Source organism: Mus musculus, chromosome 19 (genome assembly GCF_000001635.26).
Source record: "Mus musculus strain C57BL/6J chromosome 19, GRCm38.p6 C57BL/6J".
Classification (NCBI taxonomy): domain Eukaryota; kingdom Metazoa; phylum Chordata; class Mammalia; order Rodentia; family Muridae; genus Mus; species Mus musculus.
Genome location: NC_000085.6, coordinates 50,198,857 through 50,216,733, shown reverse-complemented (window position 1 = coordinate 50,216,733; position 17,877 = coordinate 50,198,857). Strand labels below are relative to the sequence as shown.

The 17,877-nt window shown below is 40.1% G+C and overlaps 1 protein-coding gene across 9 annotated transcripts in view; it reads left to right on the top strand.

Moving 5' to 3' along the window:
• Sorcs1 (sortilin-related VPS10 domain containing receptor 1) overlaps positions 1-17,877 on the top strand; it is a 535,835-nt gene that overhangs the window by 462,396 nt on the left and 55,562 nt on the right. For all 9 annotated transcript variants that reach the window (XM_030251008.1, XM_017318265.2, XM_030251009.1 and 6 more), the window contains one exon: positions 5,914-6,085. In XM_030251008.1, coding sequence (XP_030106868.1) covers positions 5,914-6,085 — 172 coding nt within the window. The remainder of the gene's footprint in view (positions 1-5,913; positions 6,086-17,877) is intronic.

Below are 17,877 nucleotides of genomic sequence, written 5' to 3'. Positions count from 1 at the left end.
GAGGAATTAATTAGCAAAATGTGGCCTACATAGAAACTATCAATTCTCTCAAGAGACTGAACCCCTGCCATTAAAAAAGAGATGGAGCTAGAGTACATTATGCCAAGTTCAGTGAGCCCGGCACAGAAACACAACCACTCTATCTTCTCTTCTGCATGTGGCCTTGTAAAAACTCAATCTCATAACAACTGAGACCAAATGGTATTTACCAGAAGCTGGGAGAACAAGCGGTGGATGGGTTGCTAAGAAGCAAATGTCAATCAAATGATGCAACATTTTAAATAGTCTGGAAAAAAAATGTTATAGTCATCCACTGTACTGCATGTTGACCATAGTTAACAATAACACACATTAATATAAAATATACTTGAAACTAGCTTTTACTTATTACTTTTGTTCATTGACAATTTTGTACATGCATATGCTTTACTTATTCTCTTCTGTCATCCTGTCCTCTCTTCCCTCTACCACACCTACCAGCCCTCCCCTCCCCATTTCTAACAATCCCCCTCTCTAACTCATGAGTTTGGTTTTCTTGTTTGTGACCCATTTTGCTTAACTAGCCTCATCTGTCTTACCGACCACAGAGTCGGAACTGTCCTTTAGAGCTGATTGGACCATCATTAGAAAAGCAATGGTGCTCTCTGTCCCTTCATCACTGAGGGCTAGGGCCCGCAGTGTCCCTCTTCCACACATACCTGTGCGTTGCAGGGCTGAGTCTGAGCAGGCCTGTGCACTAGCATGAGTTAGTGATGCAGTGGATGGTGCAGTGGGTTCTGACGGTGAGGTGATAGCATTTGCAGTCTTCCCTGTCCTCTCGCTCTAACTCTTTCCCTTGTCTATAGTCTTCTCTGAGTCTTACAGGGAAGTTCCAAAGGTTTGATTAGGGCCAAACACTCAACTTCCCCTTCTTAACACCTTATGCAGCCAGGAGCATGTCTACTCAGTCATTTGGATTCAATAGGTAAAAAGACTACTTGGAATCAAGACCAAAGTGACATTTTCTGATGGATGTAAACACTGAAAAGAAGATCCTCAGCTTTAATATTCTTACCACAAAAGATTAGATACGCTGGCGAAGTGCCAGACATAGAAATTACCTTGATTATCTTTCTATAATATCTACACAGACCAAAGCATAAGATTGTTTCCCTAAGCATACAGTTTTCTATCAGTTAAAATTAAAATTTAAAAATAATGACATTGAGATCTGCCAATATCAGGCAGTAATGTCATCTTACTATAGAGTGAATGGCCATAAACTTTGTGTCCAAGAGGACAAATATTAAACTGAAAAATCACAGAATAGTGTGGCTTTTAATGTTTCTTTCTAGTTTTAGTTTCACAAAGAAAATATATGGGTTTCATTTTTTTTTTAAGATTGCCAGGCAGCAAAGAAAGCAAAATCAAAGAAAGTATGGGTAAAAAGGAGAAGGTTAGGCGGTCCTCAAAACGCAACAGAAGAGAATACTGAACGCAGGCGGCTGGAGTAATAAGGCCCTGTCTACTGATGAGCCATAGGCAATATCAAAGGCACATTTACAGAATGTTTCCTTTGCAGTAATTGTGAAAAGACTCCCTTGTCATTACAAAGCACTTTTCTTCATGGCAGATTGAAGAATGCTTTACCAACCAAATGCATCCCTGTAATATCCAGACCTCAGGTCCAACATAATCATAAGTTGCCTTGTTATTATGGAGGTAGCAGCTCCATTTAATAACATATTAAATGCATTATTCATTTATGTAACTCAGACCCAGGGACAGCTGCTGAGATGAAAATAGAAACATTCTGGGATGCAAAAAGCAGGTGTGTGCTTACTTGAATAAATTAACTCTGTATTTCTGCACAATTTTCTTCTAAATTTCAGGGACAGGTCTGGTAGGGCTAATGCGATGCCATTTTCATCCAAGAAATAAAATGGTTTCAGAATGGATTTTAATGAGTGCTTTAAAAAAAAAAAATCGCCAACAGGCTTCTCTGTGGCAGATTCCCAGGGGGATGGATTCGTGCTTCGGATTTAAGCAGAGTCCTGTGGCTGCAGGATTAGGGAAAGCCAGGAGTGGTGATTGGTTAGAACCTCAGCAAACAAAAGGCGGGCTCTGTCTGATGATGCCAGTGGTGATGGAGTGCCCAAGCTTCTGTAGCTGCTTGCCAAGGCCAGGTGTGCTTGGATGCTACGTGATTAAAAAGCCCGACCACCTCCCATGTACACTGAGTTTTGTTACTGAAACATGCAGGCAGCTTTGATGTGGTTAAACTCACCAGGATGCATAATTATCACAGGAGGCTTTGCCCATCAGTCTCTTCCTATCTTTGCTGATAAGAGAATGGTACCGTTTTCCAATGCCTACACTCAACTCTCTCTCTCTCTCTCTCTCTCTCTCTCTCTCTCTCTCTCTCTCTCTCCCTCCTTCCCCCTCCCTCCCTCTTCCCCACACTCCTCATTTTTCTCACATGTCCTCCCTCCCTTCTCCCTTCTCTCTCTGATGCCAGCCTATTCTTCTAAGCCCCCAAAATAGACTGCCATTCAAAATACTCAGACATGACAATGAGGCACGCCAATGGATAGTGATCTTAGTGCTGATGCAAGGGTTTAGAGATCCCCTGATGGTCCAGATGTTAAGCCCTTAGCTTTATGACTATTAAGAAAGGAAACCACCATGAGAATAGAATTGGCACATCTTTATTGGTGGACAAGTTGTTTGAACCACTGTTGATAAACTCTGTAGGCATTTCAACGTTTAAACTGATACAGTCATGCCAGAATGAACCCCCTGGTGCCCAGCCTTGTGTCTACCTGGGGCACAAGGGGACTGTGGAGGAGCTTACATTACAAAGTCACAGATAAGAAGAATATCATGCAAGGGATTCCTGGCATGTAAACCTTTAAGTTTTAAGAAGTCAGAAGATCAATCTCACTCCATTTAAAGAGACACTGAAATACTGTAGAACAGAGAGCGTGTGCTCATGTGACCAATGATCCGGGACCCCGGCTGTGTGACATTGAGAATATTAGTTAACTAGTTAAATCCCTACATCTCTGTCAACATTTTGGAAATGATAACAGTACCTTCCTCACTAAGGCCATGTTGACTGTAAATGAAGGAAGCCTTGCAGAGAGCCTGCACCTTAACAAGAGTACAGGAAACATTCTGTAAATGTGATTTTTTTTTCTATTTTCCCATTCTAGTCGAGAAATTGTTTTAGAGAGAGAGCAAGAGATAAGCTTTGCAGAAAAGGGTGGATAAGCTCTAGGCAGCAGGTGGAACATGAAGGAACAAATGGATACTCTCTAAGGGATTAGCAGTAGAGATGTGGCTGGAGCCAAATGAGCTGGCTAGGGAGAAAGAGTTCAGAGAAGCAGAAAGGAGGCTGACAGCTTGTTGAGCGCATTGCCTGGTGGATTAGAGACTTTCAACATATCCCAAGGTTGGTGGGATGCTATACAGGTTGTCATATTCTTAAATAAAATTGTTGGTAACAGCTCACTGGCACTTACCAATTTAATCTTTGTAAATTAATTCATTTAATCCTGTACATACACTACAAGGTGAATTAAGTATTAATGATTAACTTAGTTCTAATCCATAGTGTATGAAATTCTTGTTTTTAAGCTTTATTCGTCTTTCATACACTCTGTCCTGACTGCAGTAAAACGTCTCATTTGCTTCTCAGTCCTAGTTGTACATAGCTAATCTGGGGCCACACCGCAGAGAAATGCATATAGAAAAGTGCCTGTAAGCCAACTCCAGTTCACTATCAGCAATATAATGAACAGATTTTAACATGGGACTATATCTGTCTATTTCTTTTACATGTTGTCTATGCCAATCTCAATTTACTAATTCTTTTAATTACATAATTCTTTTATATATTGTCTATGCCAGTCATAAGATTTGCTGTCTAACCCCTGATCTAGGAATGGTGGGAAGCTGGGTATAATTGCTTCTAACTTGAAAATGCTCATAATAACCTATGCTTCCTCTGAATTGTCTTATTAAATGTATGTTCATCATTATTCTCTCTTATTCCTAGCTTTTCATGCCACAGTTTCTGATATCTCTGCTCCACCACAGTCTATAGAACATCCCAGGGATAACTGGTTCTTATGGCATAAATTGTGTAGCATGCTAAATGAGCTCTTGCCTGACTCTGTATACCAATGCATGCCTCTCCACACCTGAACCATTGCATGGCTTCCTTTAATCCTATTGACATCACATTCTTTAACATCATCAAAAGTGTGAGTGCAGTATTTTGAGAGAGAAGCTTGCTCACGTGAATTTTATGACAGTCTTTATAATAGGCTATTTACATTGCTATTAGTTTTTTTTTTAATTTTAGCAGCTTATCATGCATAATTTATAAATTAATCTTCATTTCTAGGAAAATGTATGCTAGCTCCAGATTACTATCTGCAACCACAGAGGTCCCACTGAGTGACCCACAATCTCTGTACTGGACAGGGGCAAGGGAGGACAATGGTGGTGCTTTTTCTAATCCATAATTATATGTCCTTTGTGTTATCATTTTTAATGTAGTGTTACTGAGGCCATGTCTTTCACCTCTGTGCCTATCTCACAGCACACAATGAAGAAATGATTCACCTGCTGAGTAGATGATCAAAGAAGTTTGAGGCAGGCAAGAGGGATAGCTCAGTGGCTAAGAGCACTTGCTGCTCTTAAGAATGAATGGCTCTGGTTTGGTTCCCAGCACCCGCATCAGGTGGCTTCTAACCAACAGTGACTCCAGTTCCAGGAGATTCAAAGCCCTCTTCTGACCTCCACAGCCACTTACGTGCCAGTACTGCACATACCTACACATAAAATAAAAATCAACTTTTAAAAAGTCCATGAAACTGCTGCTTACAGATAGTATTTCTCAGCCTGTTTTTCCTGATGTTGGGTGCTGTGTCTAATACTTTCTTTGTTTCTGTAGCAAAGTATATAACATGAACAACTTAAGATAAGAGAACATTGCTTTATCTCACAGTTTGAGGGATACATTCCAGCTGCTTCACATCTTTCTTTATCAAGAACCAAAGGGCTACATCATCTTTAAGGACAACCCTGAGAGAGAGTTTGCCAGCTAGCCCTGGTACAAAAAAGTTCCACCACCGCCCAAAGCAGGGCTACTAGTGGAGAACAAATGACCCTATGGAGGGCATTCTAGCATCACACGATAAAAGGCACTTTATATGAATCATCTCAAAGTACTGCTAGCAACATGAAAGGCAGGCATAACAGAGGTTACCAATCTTCTTGCTAGGTTGTGGTCTCCTTTAAAACGTCCTGGAAGGAGTTACAGAGACAAAGTTTGGAGCTGAGATGAAAGGATGGACCATCTAGAGACTGCCATACCCGGAGTTCCATCCCATAATCAGCCTCCAAACGCTGACACCATTGCATACACTAGCAAGATTTTGCTGAAAGGACACTGATATAGCTGTCTCTTGTGAGACTATGCCGGGGCCTAGCAAACACAGAAATGGATGCTCACAGTCAGCTATTGGATGGAATACAATGGAGGAGCTAGAGAAAGTACCCAAGGAGCTAAAGGGAACTGCAACCCTATAGGTGGAACAACAATATGAACTAACCAGTACCCCCTGCAGCTCGTGTCTCTAGCTGCATATGTATCAGAAGATGGCCTGGTCAGCCATCAGTGGAAAGAGAGGCCCATTGGTCGTGCAGATTTTATATGCCTCAGTACAGGGGAATGCCAGGGCCAAGAAGTGGGAGTGGGAGGAAGGGAGGAGACTGGCGGGGAGGGTTTGGGGGACTTTTGGGATAGCATTGAAAATGTAAATGAGGAAAATACCTAATTAAAAAATTTGTAAGAAAAAAAAACCTTCAGCGGGAATATCCATTGCATCAGCTGATGTCTAACTTGTGATTGTCTGCCTTTAGGTATAGGAAGGTGGTCTCCAATAATTGTACTGATGGAGTGAGAGAGCAGTATACCGCCAAACCACAGAAGTGTCCAGGGAAGGCCCCTCGTGGGCTGCGGATTGTCACTGCAGATGGGAAACTGACAGCAGAGCAGGGCCACAATGTCACTCTCATGGTGCAGCTGGAAGAGGTAAGGCTGGCTGCCGTCCAACCTCTGAATGCAGGGCAAGTGATCTTCCCAGTGGATCATGGTTTTGTTTACATACCTCTGTTCACATCCTCACGTTTGAGCTGCAAGTGGTTTTGTTTTTCTCTTGTGCTTTTCAGCTTCATCTCGGCTGTATCCTCTCCCTTTCCCTGACAAGTTCGGTTTACTGAAAGTTGGTTTTCATTCCTTTCCGTTAGTGGCTCTGTTTGGATTTAACTCTGTTTTATTGGCATTGTTAGGAGAACATAATCTCAAACTGTGTGAATGCCCCCCTCCAATGTAATTTAACACAGACAAAGATTCAAGCAAGTCAAAGGGGGATGGGCTTTGGCCTCTCTCAGCCTAATATCGTGGCTTTTCTTTTCCAAGGCAACGGGCTGGTTAAATATACTGATCAAATACAGCACTAAGTTATAAGTTACTATAATATCTTTGACAGTTGGGACTTTGTATCTTGGTAACACTCTGAAGACAGCTCTGATTACTCTTTGACAAATTATGTTTGTCTGGAATTTCTAACTATGTAGGTGGAGAATAAAAGAAAAAAATATATTCTGTGTACTTAGGACTCTACAAAGCCAAACTTGTCATATTGGAACTAGATGATTTCAAAGAATAATCACATTAAATAAATTACCTCAGCCATGAAACCAGGCCATAATCATGTCTTCAGCCATATTACTGGAATACAGCCAGTATTCTATTCACCTTGAGGGAGATAATGAGATTCTCAAAAGAACTACTGAAATCAGCATTAAAGTATACAAGGTTAACTTCCAGCTATCTGATAGGCAGTGGCCCTGGATCTTTCCTATACAGCAATTGTCTGATGCATACATTGCCACGTATGCACATGCTCATTCATTAGCTCTGATACTAATCCTCATTTATAAGAAATTACAATTGCACACAGTGTTGCTAGTTAAGCAAGCAAACAAAAGCAAGGCAAGTAGGAAGACTTGGGAAGGAGAATTCAGAGGCTGCTGACTGGAGGGAAAGATGAAGGAGTTTGGACCATGCAGTGACAAGTTTGGAGTTTTGGTTTCCTTGAAAAACAGAACTATTACAAGACGATGCTTCTGTTTTAACCTCAGAGAGCATATGGAGTTGCCCTAGCCACTGACTATGATTTGCCGCGTCGTCCACCAGGGGCACGATTTTGCCAACTGTAGAGAGTTTCTGTAATTGTGTGCTCTTTGGAATTCTGCAGACTTTTCTGAGGGTATATAAATACTAGGGCCCAGTGAGGTGGTGTGGGTTGCTGGTTGTTGGTTGTAGTTTAAGTACTCACACACAAAGAAGAAACAAGAAGAAAGAATTAAATATACTGATGGTGAAGATCAAACTTGTCCAAGGAACTCAATGCCCTTAGTTAGAGGAAGTAGTCTGACCATAACGTTGTCCTTTTTCCCTTCTATATTTTTCCCTCCTATCTAGTGTTAGGGCGTTGAAAGGGTAGAAATGTGGTCTTTCTGGCTTATCTCTTGGGGTAAGGGGAGGGGGAAGAGAGTTGGCAGGAACAAGACTTGGTCTTGTGAGATATTCAGGGTTGCGTTTTCTATAATAAAATGTTAACTGTCTTAAGTCTAACTTACTTTGCAGTGATAGCTGACCTGCCCGAGTTCCTCTGAAGCCACAAACTGTAGTCTCTGGAGTTTAGCACACAAACTAAAACAGGAGGGGTTAAGTAAGAGGATTTCTTGCTGGTGCTGCTTTCTATGGTGAATCAGCAAGAAGCCTCTCTGGCTTAGCTGGTTAACTCTTAATGAACCAGAGAGGAAGGAAAGGAAAAGAATTAAAATGCTTTATGCAGGCAAATATGCACCGACCCATATACATTCAAACATTCATGCACCTACACTCTGGTCCGGTATGACCACCTATCACAATCAACTCCACAGTATTCATGCATCCGTACAGATATACACATGTACCTATGCACAAATATACACACACATATAATATATATGTATATGTATATGTATATGCATATGTATATATTTGAATGGATGGATGGATGTGGCAAAGCTCCCTAAGCCAAATCATTCAACCAACAACTTTATTTCTTAGCTCAGGTCTTTTTATACTTTTTTACACGAAAAGTTCTTTAGAAAATTACCTCAGAGATAAAATGTTAGGTAGAACAGGAGTTATAAAATATGTTCATATTAAGTCCAAAGCTCTGTTTCACTATAATATACTCATTAAATGTCCAAAGCAACAAATTTTACATGGCTTTGTCTTACCATAGTGCACACCGTTGACTTTATCCTGGGAGTGTTGTGTGCCATTTAAGAGCCCCCAAAACACCAACTAGGAGCCTACTCTGATGCAATCGCACTAGGGTTTTTGTTTTGACCTTGAGCTTGGACTTACTCACCACTGACCCTGGTACCCTGAGGCAGCAGGACAGGTTGGTGAGGCAGCCCTGAGCTCTTGGCTGGACAAGGTTTGATAGGAAACGGTGAGTAAGTGAGGGGGTGTCTAGACTGGCACAAATCTGATTTGGAGAGGAGGTGGCATTATAGAATTTTGTTGCCTTTAACATAAATGACTGGTGCTGGGAACCAAACAGTAAACTTAATTTCTGCTTCCTTCCACATTGGTGGTTAAGAAGTTAAGAGCTAGGGGTAGACTTGTGTGTGAGAGAGTGACCTGGAAACTGGTCTTGTTTAGGGAGTAACCTGGGAACTGGTGTTAGGTGCTAGCTTGTAAATTAACTCAATTTCAACCTTAGGTCAGGTTCTTTGTGATGGAGCCTGAACCTAATATCTGGGTTTTCAGGACCTAAATGTTTTTCTTTGAGCACTAAATTGTCTATTTCTCTTTTTAGTGCAATTATGAAAACTCGTTGTATTCATTATTATGCAGGAAAACATATTAATCACAGGAATCTTTCCTCAGATTTCATCTTCTTGGCCTTGTCTAGAGAAGCCAATCTGTCATAGATTGAGAGTCTATGACAGAACCATCTCAGGAAGATCACCTGCTAGGTTTTAGCCTCTCTCTTCGATGGATCCTGGCAGAAAAGTGAGTCGAGAAGGTCAGAAGGGAAAAGGAAACCACAAAGTACCCCACTGCTTATCCAAACCATCTTTATTATTCTGATTATTCTGGAGTTTATAATGACATCACTTCCCCTTTCTTTCTTCCCTCCAACCTATTCATGTATTCTTGCCTTATTCCCATTGAAATTATTCCCATGAATTCTGTTTCTTTAACTATACATATAAGTAACATATAGATTGAGTAGATTCTATTCATATATTTAGGAGTGTGTGTGTTTAATTCTAAATCTTTCCAAGTTAGTACTTTTCATCAGACCCAGTCTTCAATGAACTAAGATTCTTAAGAATTCTAAATGAAATTATAAAGTCACAAGTAAATGTAGGCTGAGTAGTCTCATTCCTGTCCATGGAACCTATCTGAGGTCTTCTGCTTTGGGCTCTGATATATTAGGTTGCCGCAAACCAAATGCACAGAGAGAATGAGATGGAGAGAGGGACAGAGGGAGGAGAGAAAAGTGAAGTTAAGGAGAGAGGAGGGGGAGGGATAAAGGAGAATGACTAGAAAGGCTGGAATTTTCCCAGGATTTTGTAGTTCAGATGCCTCACTGTAATATATGGTGAGTCAAATTTTGGATCCCTCATCACAGGACAGGCTGAAAGCATTGAGTCGTTCAGAATAAGAAAACCACATTAGGTCGTAAAGAAAAGAGATAATGATGGAGAAGAATCCCAAATCTAATCTTACAGGTAATTTATAGTGGCACCAAAATTCACCAAATATTTAAAAACAAATTTAACAGTTTATTTTCTATAGTTCTACCCAGGAAACTGCCACACATTTGAAAAGAAGTTTTTAGATGACCCTGATGAACCAAGAAATATATCAGGGCCATGAATGCAGATTCAATATTCTGAAATGATGGCAGTGTTGTACACTTTGACCTCAAGGCCAGGCAATCTTAATAAAAGTTCCAATGTACTTTGTGTTAATATTTAAACTGCTGTTATGAAATGCATGAAAATTTTTTGTCTAAACCACAAAGAATGGTAAAAATAATCTGGAAGATGATTTATAAGGTTGGGTGACTTAGAGTAGATGGACTATTTGGCCAATCATGTACTTGCTACCAAATCTGATGACAAAATGTGTAATTCCTGAGACTCACATGGTAGGCCAAGAAAACCAACTTGGATGAGTTGTTTTTTGACCAGTAGTATGTGTGTATACATGTGTATACACATACCATTAAAAAGGCAGGCAGATTTCTGAGTTCAAGGCCAGCCTGCTCTACAAAGTGAGTTCCAGGACAGCCAGGGCTATACAGAGAAACCCTTTCTCAAAAAACAAAACAAAACAAACAAACAAAAAACACATACCATTAAATAATAAATTAAAAAATTAAATTTTGAGTGTTATGGATAGAAAGATTTATTGTTTAGATCTCCATACACAAACCAACTAAAGAAAGAAATAGATAAGAAACACAAGTACACGTGTTTGTAGGTGTATAAGTGTGTGTGTGTAATTTCAATAAATTAAATTATAATATATGCAATAAATTGTGTAGGTATCTTATAGCTGTATAGAAATATGTAATATACAAAATAATTCTAGTTACATTATCAATATAATTTTAAAATATATAACTAACTTCTGTAAAATACAAAGAAAAGTATCTTCCCAAACGTGAGTCCAGTCAAGGTTTTTAAAAGAGCAAGGAAAATTCACTAAGTGCACTGGGAAATATAATTCTGTTAGACTCCATTTCAGTTAAGAATTCTGTACTTCATAACCTTATTTAGAAAGTACAAATTCCCCAGTGAATATACATTAACACCTAATTGCAATAAAAGCCTTATAGCTAGAAAGTATAAGTGAATACTACAAATCAATAAGAAAAACATTGACAGTTCAATTAAAATGCAAAAATGCTAATTTAGGAAGTTTCCAAAGATGGTAATCCAGCAGGCAATCTCTTAGAAGAATTGCCATTATCAGAGGCTGGAGAGATGTCTCAGTAGTCAAGAGTACATGGTGCTCTCGCTGAGGAATCAAACTCCCTTCCCATCACCCACATGGTAGCTCAAATACGCCTATAACTCCAGTTCCAGAGGATCAGTTCCAGAGGATCTGTTACCATCTTCTTACCTCTGCAGGCACCAGACATACATGTGGTGCTCATGTATAAATGCAGGGAAAACACTCATACCTAGGAGAGTAAAAATAAATAAAACATTTAAAAAGTCTTGGAATTAAAGCCCATCAATGAAAAGCAACTTAAAACAGCAATTAATAACTGTGTTAAAAGTTACAGCATCTTATCAGACATGTGTATGTTAAAAGAATGCTAGTCAAGCACTGTGCAGCATGTCAAGTAACCAGTCATCTCTGTGTGAAGGCAGGTCAATTGGCATTGCCACTTTGGGGACATATTGGGCAGTAAGTGCCTCAGAGAGGATTTTGGCAATATGGACGATTTTCAATTACTTGATCTAGGTAGTACTGAATATACCGATGTAGTAGCTATGCCAATTTTATATAAATTAATTTGCATATTTAGTGATTTGCATATTTAAAAACATTATTCTTCAAAATACTTTTATACTTCAAAATGCAAGAAGTTCCTATAAAATACAACAGTTATAACTTGGGGTTGTTAGAAATATAAAACCTATCTGGAGTGTTTGATTATTCGTCTTCCATACCAATACTCTAACCAAAAATTATCTACATGTTAAAGGTGCATTCTTCAGAAGCAGGAAAATTAGTCGTAATATCAGAAACACAGCCTCCTGAAATATTAGGTGTTTAAGCTAGTGTAGAATTAGACTGTATTCAATTTATGAAAGCATAACACAATCAAGCTCAGGGGGTAGAACTTTCTTTCTGGGTCCGTTCTGTGTTTTACACCGTGATAGAGAACATAGTTCAATATAGGAGCTAGGCCGTCAGCAGCCGCACCTCCCCCCACCCCTGTGTAACTAGAACACCCTGCATCTTGTACTGGGCTACAGATGTAGAAACATTGGAAAATCTGTGTCTGAGATGTGTGAATTCCTGCCCTCCGGGGTCAAGATGGGAAAACAATGTCAAATGAGTTCATTCCGGCTGAGTGCCCAGAGCAACAGCAGCAGAGATGAAGTCTGCTGCCTTCTGCTGTCAGACACAGCTCCTTCACATCTTGTCTTCTGGGGCAGGACACAGTGAGGACTTCTTTCACATCAGCAGAGCCTGGAGACCCCACATGTGATGATAGGATTCTGCCCTAATTAATGACAGCCTCTGTTTTTCTTTTTTTTTTTAAACTTGTCTGTTGACTTTGTGTCTGCATGGATGGTTTGTGTGATGAACAATGAAGAATGAATGAAAAGCCAGCGGGCACTAACATCTGTACAGAGATAACAATCCAGATGTCACAAGCATAGCAAGCACCATCTCTTCTGGTTTGTAAGAGTTTTTCCATAGAGTATCTCAAGATGATCCCGTGTCAGCCTCACACAGCTAGGCAGATTGTCATCAGTGGCCCAGAAAGGAATAGCTGCTTACCTGAGCTCATGTGTCTACTACGTAGTCAAGCAATAGTAAGGTTCAAGCTTTGTTGTATTAGGACGTTTTACTGCTTCCATGAAGTACAAAGAACTAATTTGGATGCTAAAATCTCTTGTACTTTCCAAGCCTGTTTTGAGTTTCTAAGCGCTGTGTGGTGATGGGTAGCAGTGGTGATTGGGGTACAGAAGAAGAGCTGAGCTCCTATGCAGAATCAGACTGGCCTATGGCTGCCCTTGTGTTCTTACTTATAAACTCCTCAAACCTATCAAAATTTCCCTTCTGCATTTTCTCAAATACATTCATAGCTTCTTGAACATGTTCCTACAAACACAGCAATCATTTCTTCTCTTGGATTTCCTCACTTTGTCCAACTTACCCTTTATTACTGTATACTTTATTCTAAAGTGTAATGCTAAACAAGATATGAAAGCAATACCCAAGAAGTTAAGGTTTATGTACGGTGCACACAACATTAGTCAATATTAAGCTATCTCTTAGTTTTAAAAACAATCTAAGAATTGCCAGGCATGGTGGCACATACCTTTAATGTATTACACACACACACACACACACACACACACACACACACACACACACACACACACGGCTATAAGGGAAAAAAACATGGATCTCTTTGTCCTCTCAGCATTTCCTGAATTCCATTTCTTACTTGAATCTGATACACCAGCTACTCTGAAAATGATTCCTGCCTCTTGCCCCACCCCTGGTACCACATTTTGAACCAAGAGAGATATTTATGTCATGCCTCCGATGTTAGGAAAGCACTATAACTTCCAGGTCGTGCAGAGACCCTGATGTCCCTGCTGGGTTCAGATACAGCACCAATGCTATGGGTAATGCAAAAGCAAGAAGGATTTGCCTCTTCATGTTTGTATCAACGTTACCTTTTGTAACCCGAAGCTTGTACTTTTGCCACATGTTCATTCATTCTTTGCCTATCCTTTTTTTCCTGTATGGCACTAGGTAGGGCTGAAATTTCACATAATCTTCCTTTTCTTAACAACTTATATATGAGCTCCTTTCGTGCAATCTCCATTTTCTGTACATATCAAGGGATCCACTGAACCAAAGGAATTGAGTGTCTTCCTAGAGAGTTGCATATGCACTTAATTTGTTTTCAATAAGTATTTCACTAAGTGTCGATTTTTTTTATCATGTACTTTCCATGTATTATAGAACTTAGTGTGTGAATATGTGCTTTGAGTTAACTGGGTGCTCTGTAAGACAGCAGTACAATCATAGAAAGTAGAAAGTACTAGAAAAAAAACCCACATAAATCAATCTAATCTGCTGCATGATAGGGTAATAACATTTGAAATCTCTCGGTAAGCCATGGATATCACTGAAGTAGAACTCATGTGGCCATGAGATGTAGCTTCGATGTCTGTGCTCCAAATACCTAATACATCAATAGGAGAAAAAAAAATCCAATAAGCATGTGTGGATTTGGATCGCTTGCCTTAGGAGAGTAGAGATAAAGCCCCAACTTGAAAGGAAAAGCCTCTTAAACTTAAGTCGTATCCCACGCATCTGAGAGCCTTCATCTGAAAGCAAGATCCCTTCTTTTATCCCAAACCAGTGCATGTCCTCATTCCAACATGAGTATCACTGCAAACTCCAAAGAAAACAGAGCAAAGCGAGTTTCTTACTGACAGATGGAACCCAAAGGCAGGCCAGGCTCATGCTGTTTATAATCCCGTGTATTACCATGTATACCCAAGGCACAAGGTTGGTAAGTCTGGTATAAGGATGAAAACCTCTTCATGCAAATGGAGCCATCCTCAAAAGCCAGGAAACAAATGACTTATCAACATAATCTTTCAAGTAAAGAGTCCCTATCTGGTGATAATGAACTTCATAACTATAACTTTGTTATGGTTAATGAGAAATATCACTGCCATCCCTGTGGCCTTTAAAGTTATCTCACATATAAAGAAGAAGGCTTGTTAAGAAGAACACGGTGGAGAGATGAGGGTGGTTTCACCTGTCACTCACTATGGCAGAGCTAAAAACAGTTCACACAAGCACATGTGTGTGTACACACTAGACAAGATTTCATTAATAATCATTATTGTCATTAATAAGTGGCACTAATGTTCTACTGTTTCATTACTAACAAAGGAGATGTTCTAGAAACCAACCCAAGAGGAAAAAGAAAGAATTCATGAGTTTGCTCTAAGACAGTCTCTAAAACATTTCCAGCTACGTCTGAATATCTTAAGGAAGCCAGTCAAAGGTATTTTGCACTGAAATCCAAGCATGCAAGGAGAGGTGGCATGTCTGTTTTGCAGCCTCATTCAAGATGGATATCCCCTGGACCACTAATGAACATCTAATGAGCCCAAAGACTTTCACCACCACCACTCAGCTCTGCAGAGAAATCCGGTACAAGCACTGGCAGGCACGTGGTGACCAGGAAGGACCCACTCAGTCTTAGGAACTCAACAGCACTAATTTAGAAGGCATTTATTTGAGAGTGCTGCTGGCCAGAAGTGGTGTCTATGTGCCACGGGAGTTAATTAAATCTGTTTAACACAGCTGTAAGAATAAGGAGAGACAAGTCTCTGCATATCTTAAGGCTTTAAAATTAAGTCTCAGGCAAGGGACTAAAATTAAAACTGTGATCTGTATCCCATTGTTTTAATACTTCAATTTATATACCAAGGCTAGAACTCAATAAGCAACATTCTTGGTTATAGGTTCCATGAGATTTAACTCTAAACCAAGAGCCACGGACTGTGTTGTCATTGTATAGATTCCTCCCAGCTGTAATGTTGGCTGCTTTAAGAGTTACAGGCTCATAAATGTTCCCCAGATGTAATAACACAAACCACATATTGCAGGGTGCTTCCTGCCCTCAGATGACAGAAAAAGACACTTTGGATAAAACTTCCCAAGAGACTCTTCTTTGTTTGAACAAGGAACAGAATTTGACATGATGCTTCCTTTATGGGAAAGCCCATTTATAGACATAAGAAGCAGCAGAGAGACAACAGATGTGTTAACCTGGGACGGGAAGTCAAAGCTGCTGCTCTCTGTTCAGTCCTAGGAGCCTGCTTTTTTCTCCTCCTACACAAGGAATCGGGGACTGATGACAATTAGCCATGAGGCTTGAGACTTTTCTCTTGTCTTACTGCTTGTTCCTTTGGCTTTATTCTCACTGCCTCTAAGAATCAACTGAGCCACTTCATTTCTTGCCTGTGCTTGCCTGAGGTTAAAAAGAGAGAAAGGAATGAGAGGCAATGTGAGTTGGTTTCAGGGCTTGGCCTAGGGTCTCTAGCTCAAGTTGCATTGTTTAGCAGCTTTTCCTTGGTTCTCACTACTCTCTCTCCTCAGAAATGAACCACACGCATGAGAACATCTATATTTATTACCCGGAGACAGCCAATGGTTATAGTCTCTCTTGAGACGCAAAGAGAGAAACTTAGTTTGTTAGCGAGAGTTCCAGTGTAGTGAGCATTCCAGAGTCTGCTCCCAAGCTGTGGTCTTCAGTTTGGATTTTGAGGGCCCTACGCTCTTTGTTTGAGGACCCACCATATCAGCACCTCACTGCACCGTTGAGGAAGGCAACCACTTCTGGACTGGAGCTTCACTACACCATATAATCCTCATTGTAAGGCAAGTCTTTCTCCTGGACAGTTTTCCATCTGTCACTCCCCACCCCAGATGATCAATCCCAAACCTGACCACTGCAGATGTGAAACTAACACCTCCCATGTGAAAGCAATGCTTGCATGTGTCTTTCATCTTTACCTAGAAGTCGGTGCTCCTCCAGGATCCTGAAGAGATGTTGGCTATCTATGTATCTCTAAGATTACAAGCTTCATGTATAGCAGCAATCCTGGCTTACTTGACATAGAAATGAGAATGGGGGATATTTTCCTATCTATATTAAATTTACATGGGGAAAATGTTGAGAGCCATGTGTACTATATGTGGTGTGAGGGTGATCTAGCTGTGACGTGACATCTCACTAATCAGTAGAAATGGTTCACACATCTGACTGCATGAGAAGATCCCATGGAAATATCTCTCACTGCCCAACAGGTATCTCTTCCTGAGCTGCATATTCATTTAAATATGACCTCCTTCTTTACAAGAGAGTCATTCTCTTGGCAAGGGAATAGGATCCTCTCTTGTTGGAAGGCACAAACAGGATATCTAATGTGCAGTATATTTCAAAGGATATCTACCCAGCTTACCTAACAGAATGCCGCATGCAGAGATTTTTAGGACACCTACCGATCAGTGTTGGACCTCTGCAGACCTCCGTAACCTCACTTCTATTACACTGAAGCCTACCAATTTCAAAAAGGAATTTTTCAACTTCCCAAGGAACAAGTCCCACATCTTGTTTAGAGTATGTATAACTTGATTAAATCTGTCTAGTGATGGTAGGTACAAAACTTTGAAAGCTAGTTTGAAACCTTAGCAACAAACTTAGAAAAGAGCAGGGTCCTAATGCTCTGTGATAATGTGTGCATGAGGGTGCACGAATGAACCCACACACCCACACACAAACACACACACACACACATCCATGCGAGTTCTCTCTTGTGAAAACGTTATTCACCAACATCAAATTATATTAAAACATAATTTGTTGGTAGTAAAATTATGTGAAATTTTAGTTTAAATTTTCATCTTTATACACATTTCTATATACCCCCAGTGGCTGTACTGTGCCTCTCCCTCCTTTCTTCATTTTGCCTTTAATGAAGCTGATGTGTTTCCAGTATATATCTCACTACTAGGAAAAGCTGGTCGCCCAGGTTTATTCCTAAAGGAATCGTCCTACCACTAATTTTTTAAAAATGTAATTTTGTTTTTATTATGTAGCTGAGTATTTTGCTTTATGAGTGATTTTAAAATGTCATTCAAAAGCATTTATAAGATTTATGCCTTTTAGTTGTCCCATGGTTTTTCTTCCTAAGCCTGTGGCGGTAAATCCTAGAGCCACCATGCAGTAGCAATAACACAGCAAAAGTCCTTAATTGCTTAAAGTATCTACATAGAGAAGCCTCAGCTTATAGGCATATGTCTGCTCACACCAGCTCTGTCTATTCTCCCTGCTCTCTGTGTCCTGATCTATTGTAAGCCTGGACCACAGAAGACATAAAAAGTAAATTACGATGAATGGGTTCTTCAAAAAAAAAAGATTGGGTGTTTTAGACCATTCACAGGATTAAACCATT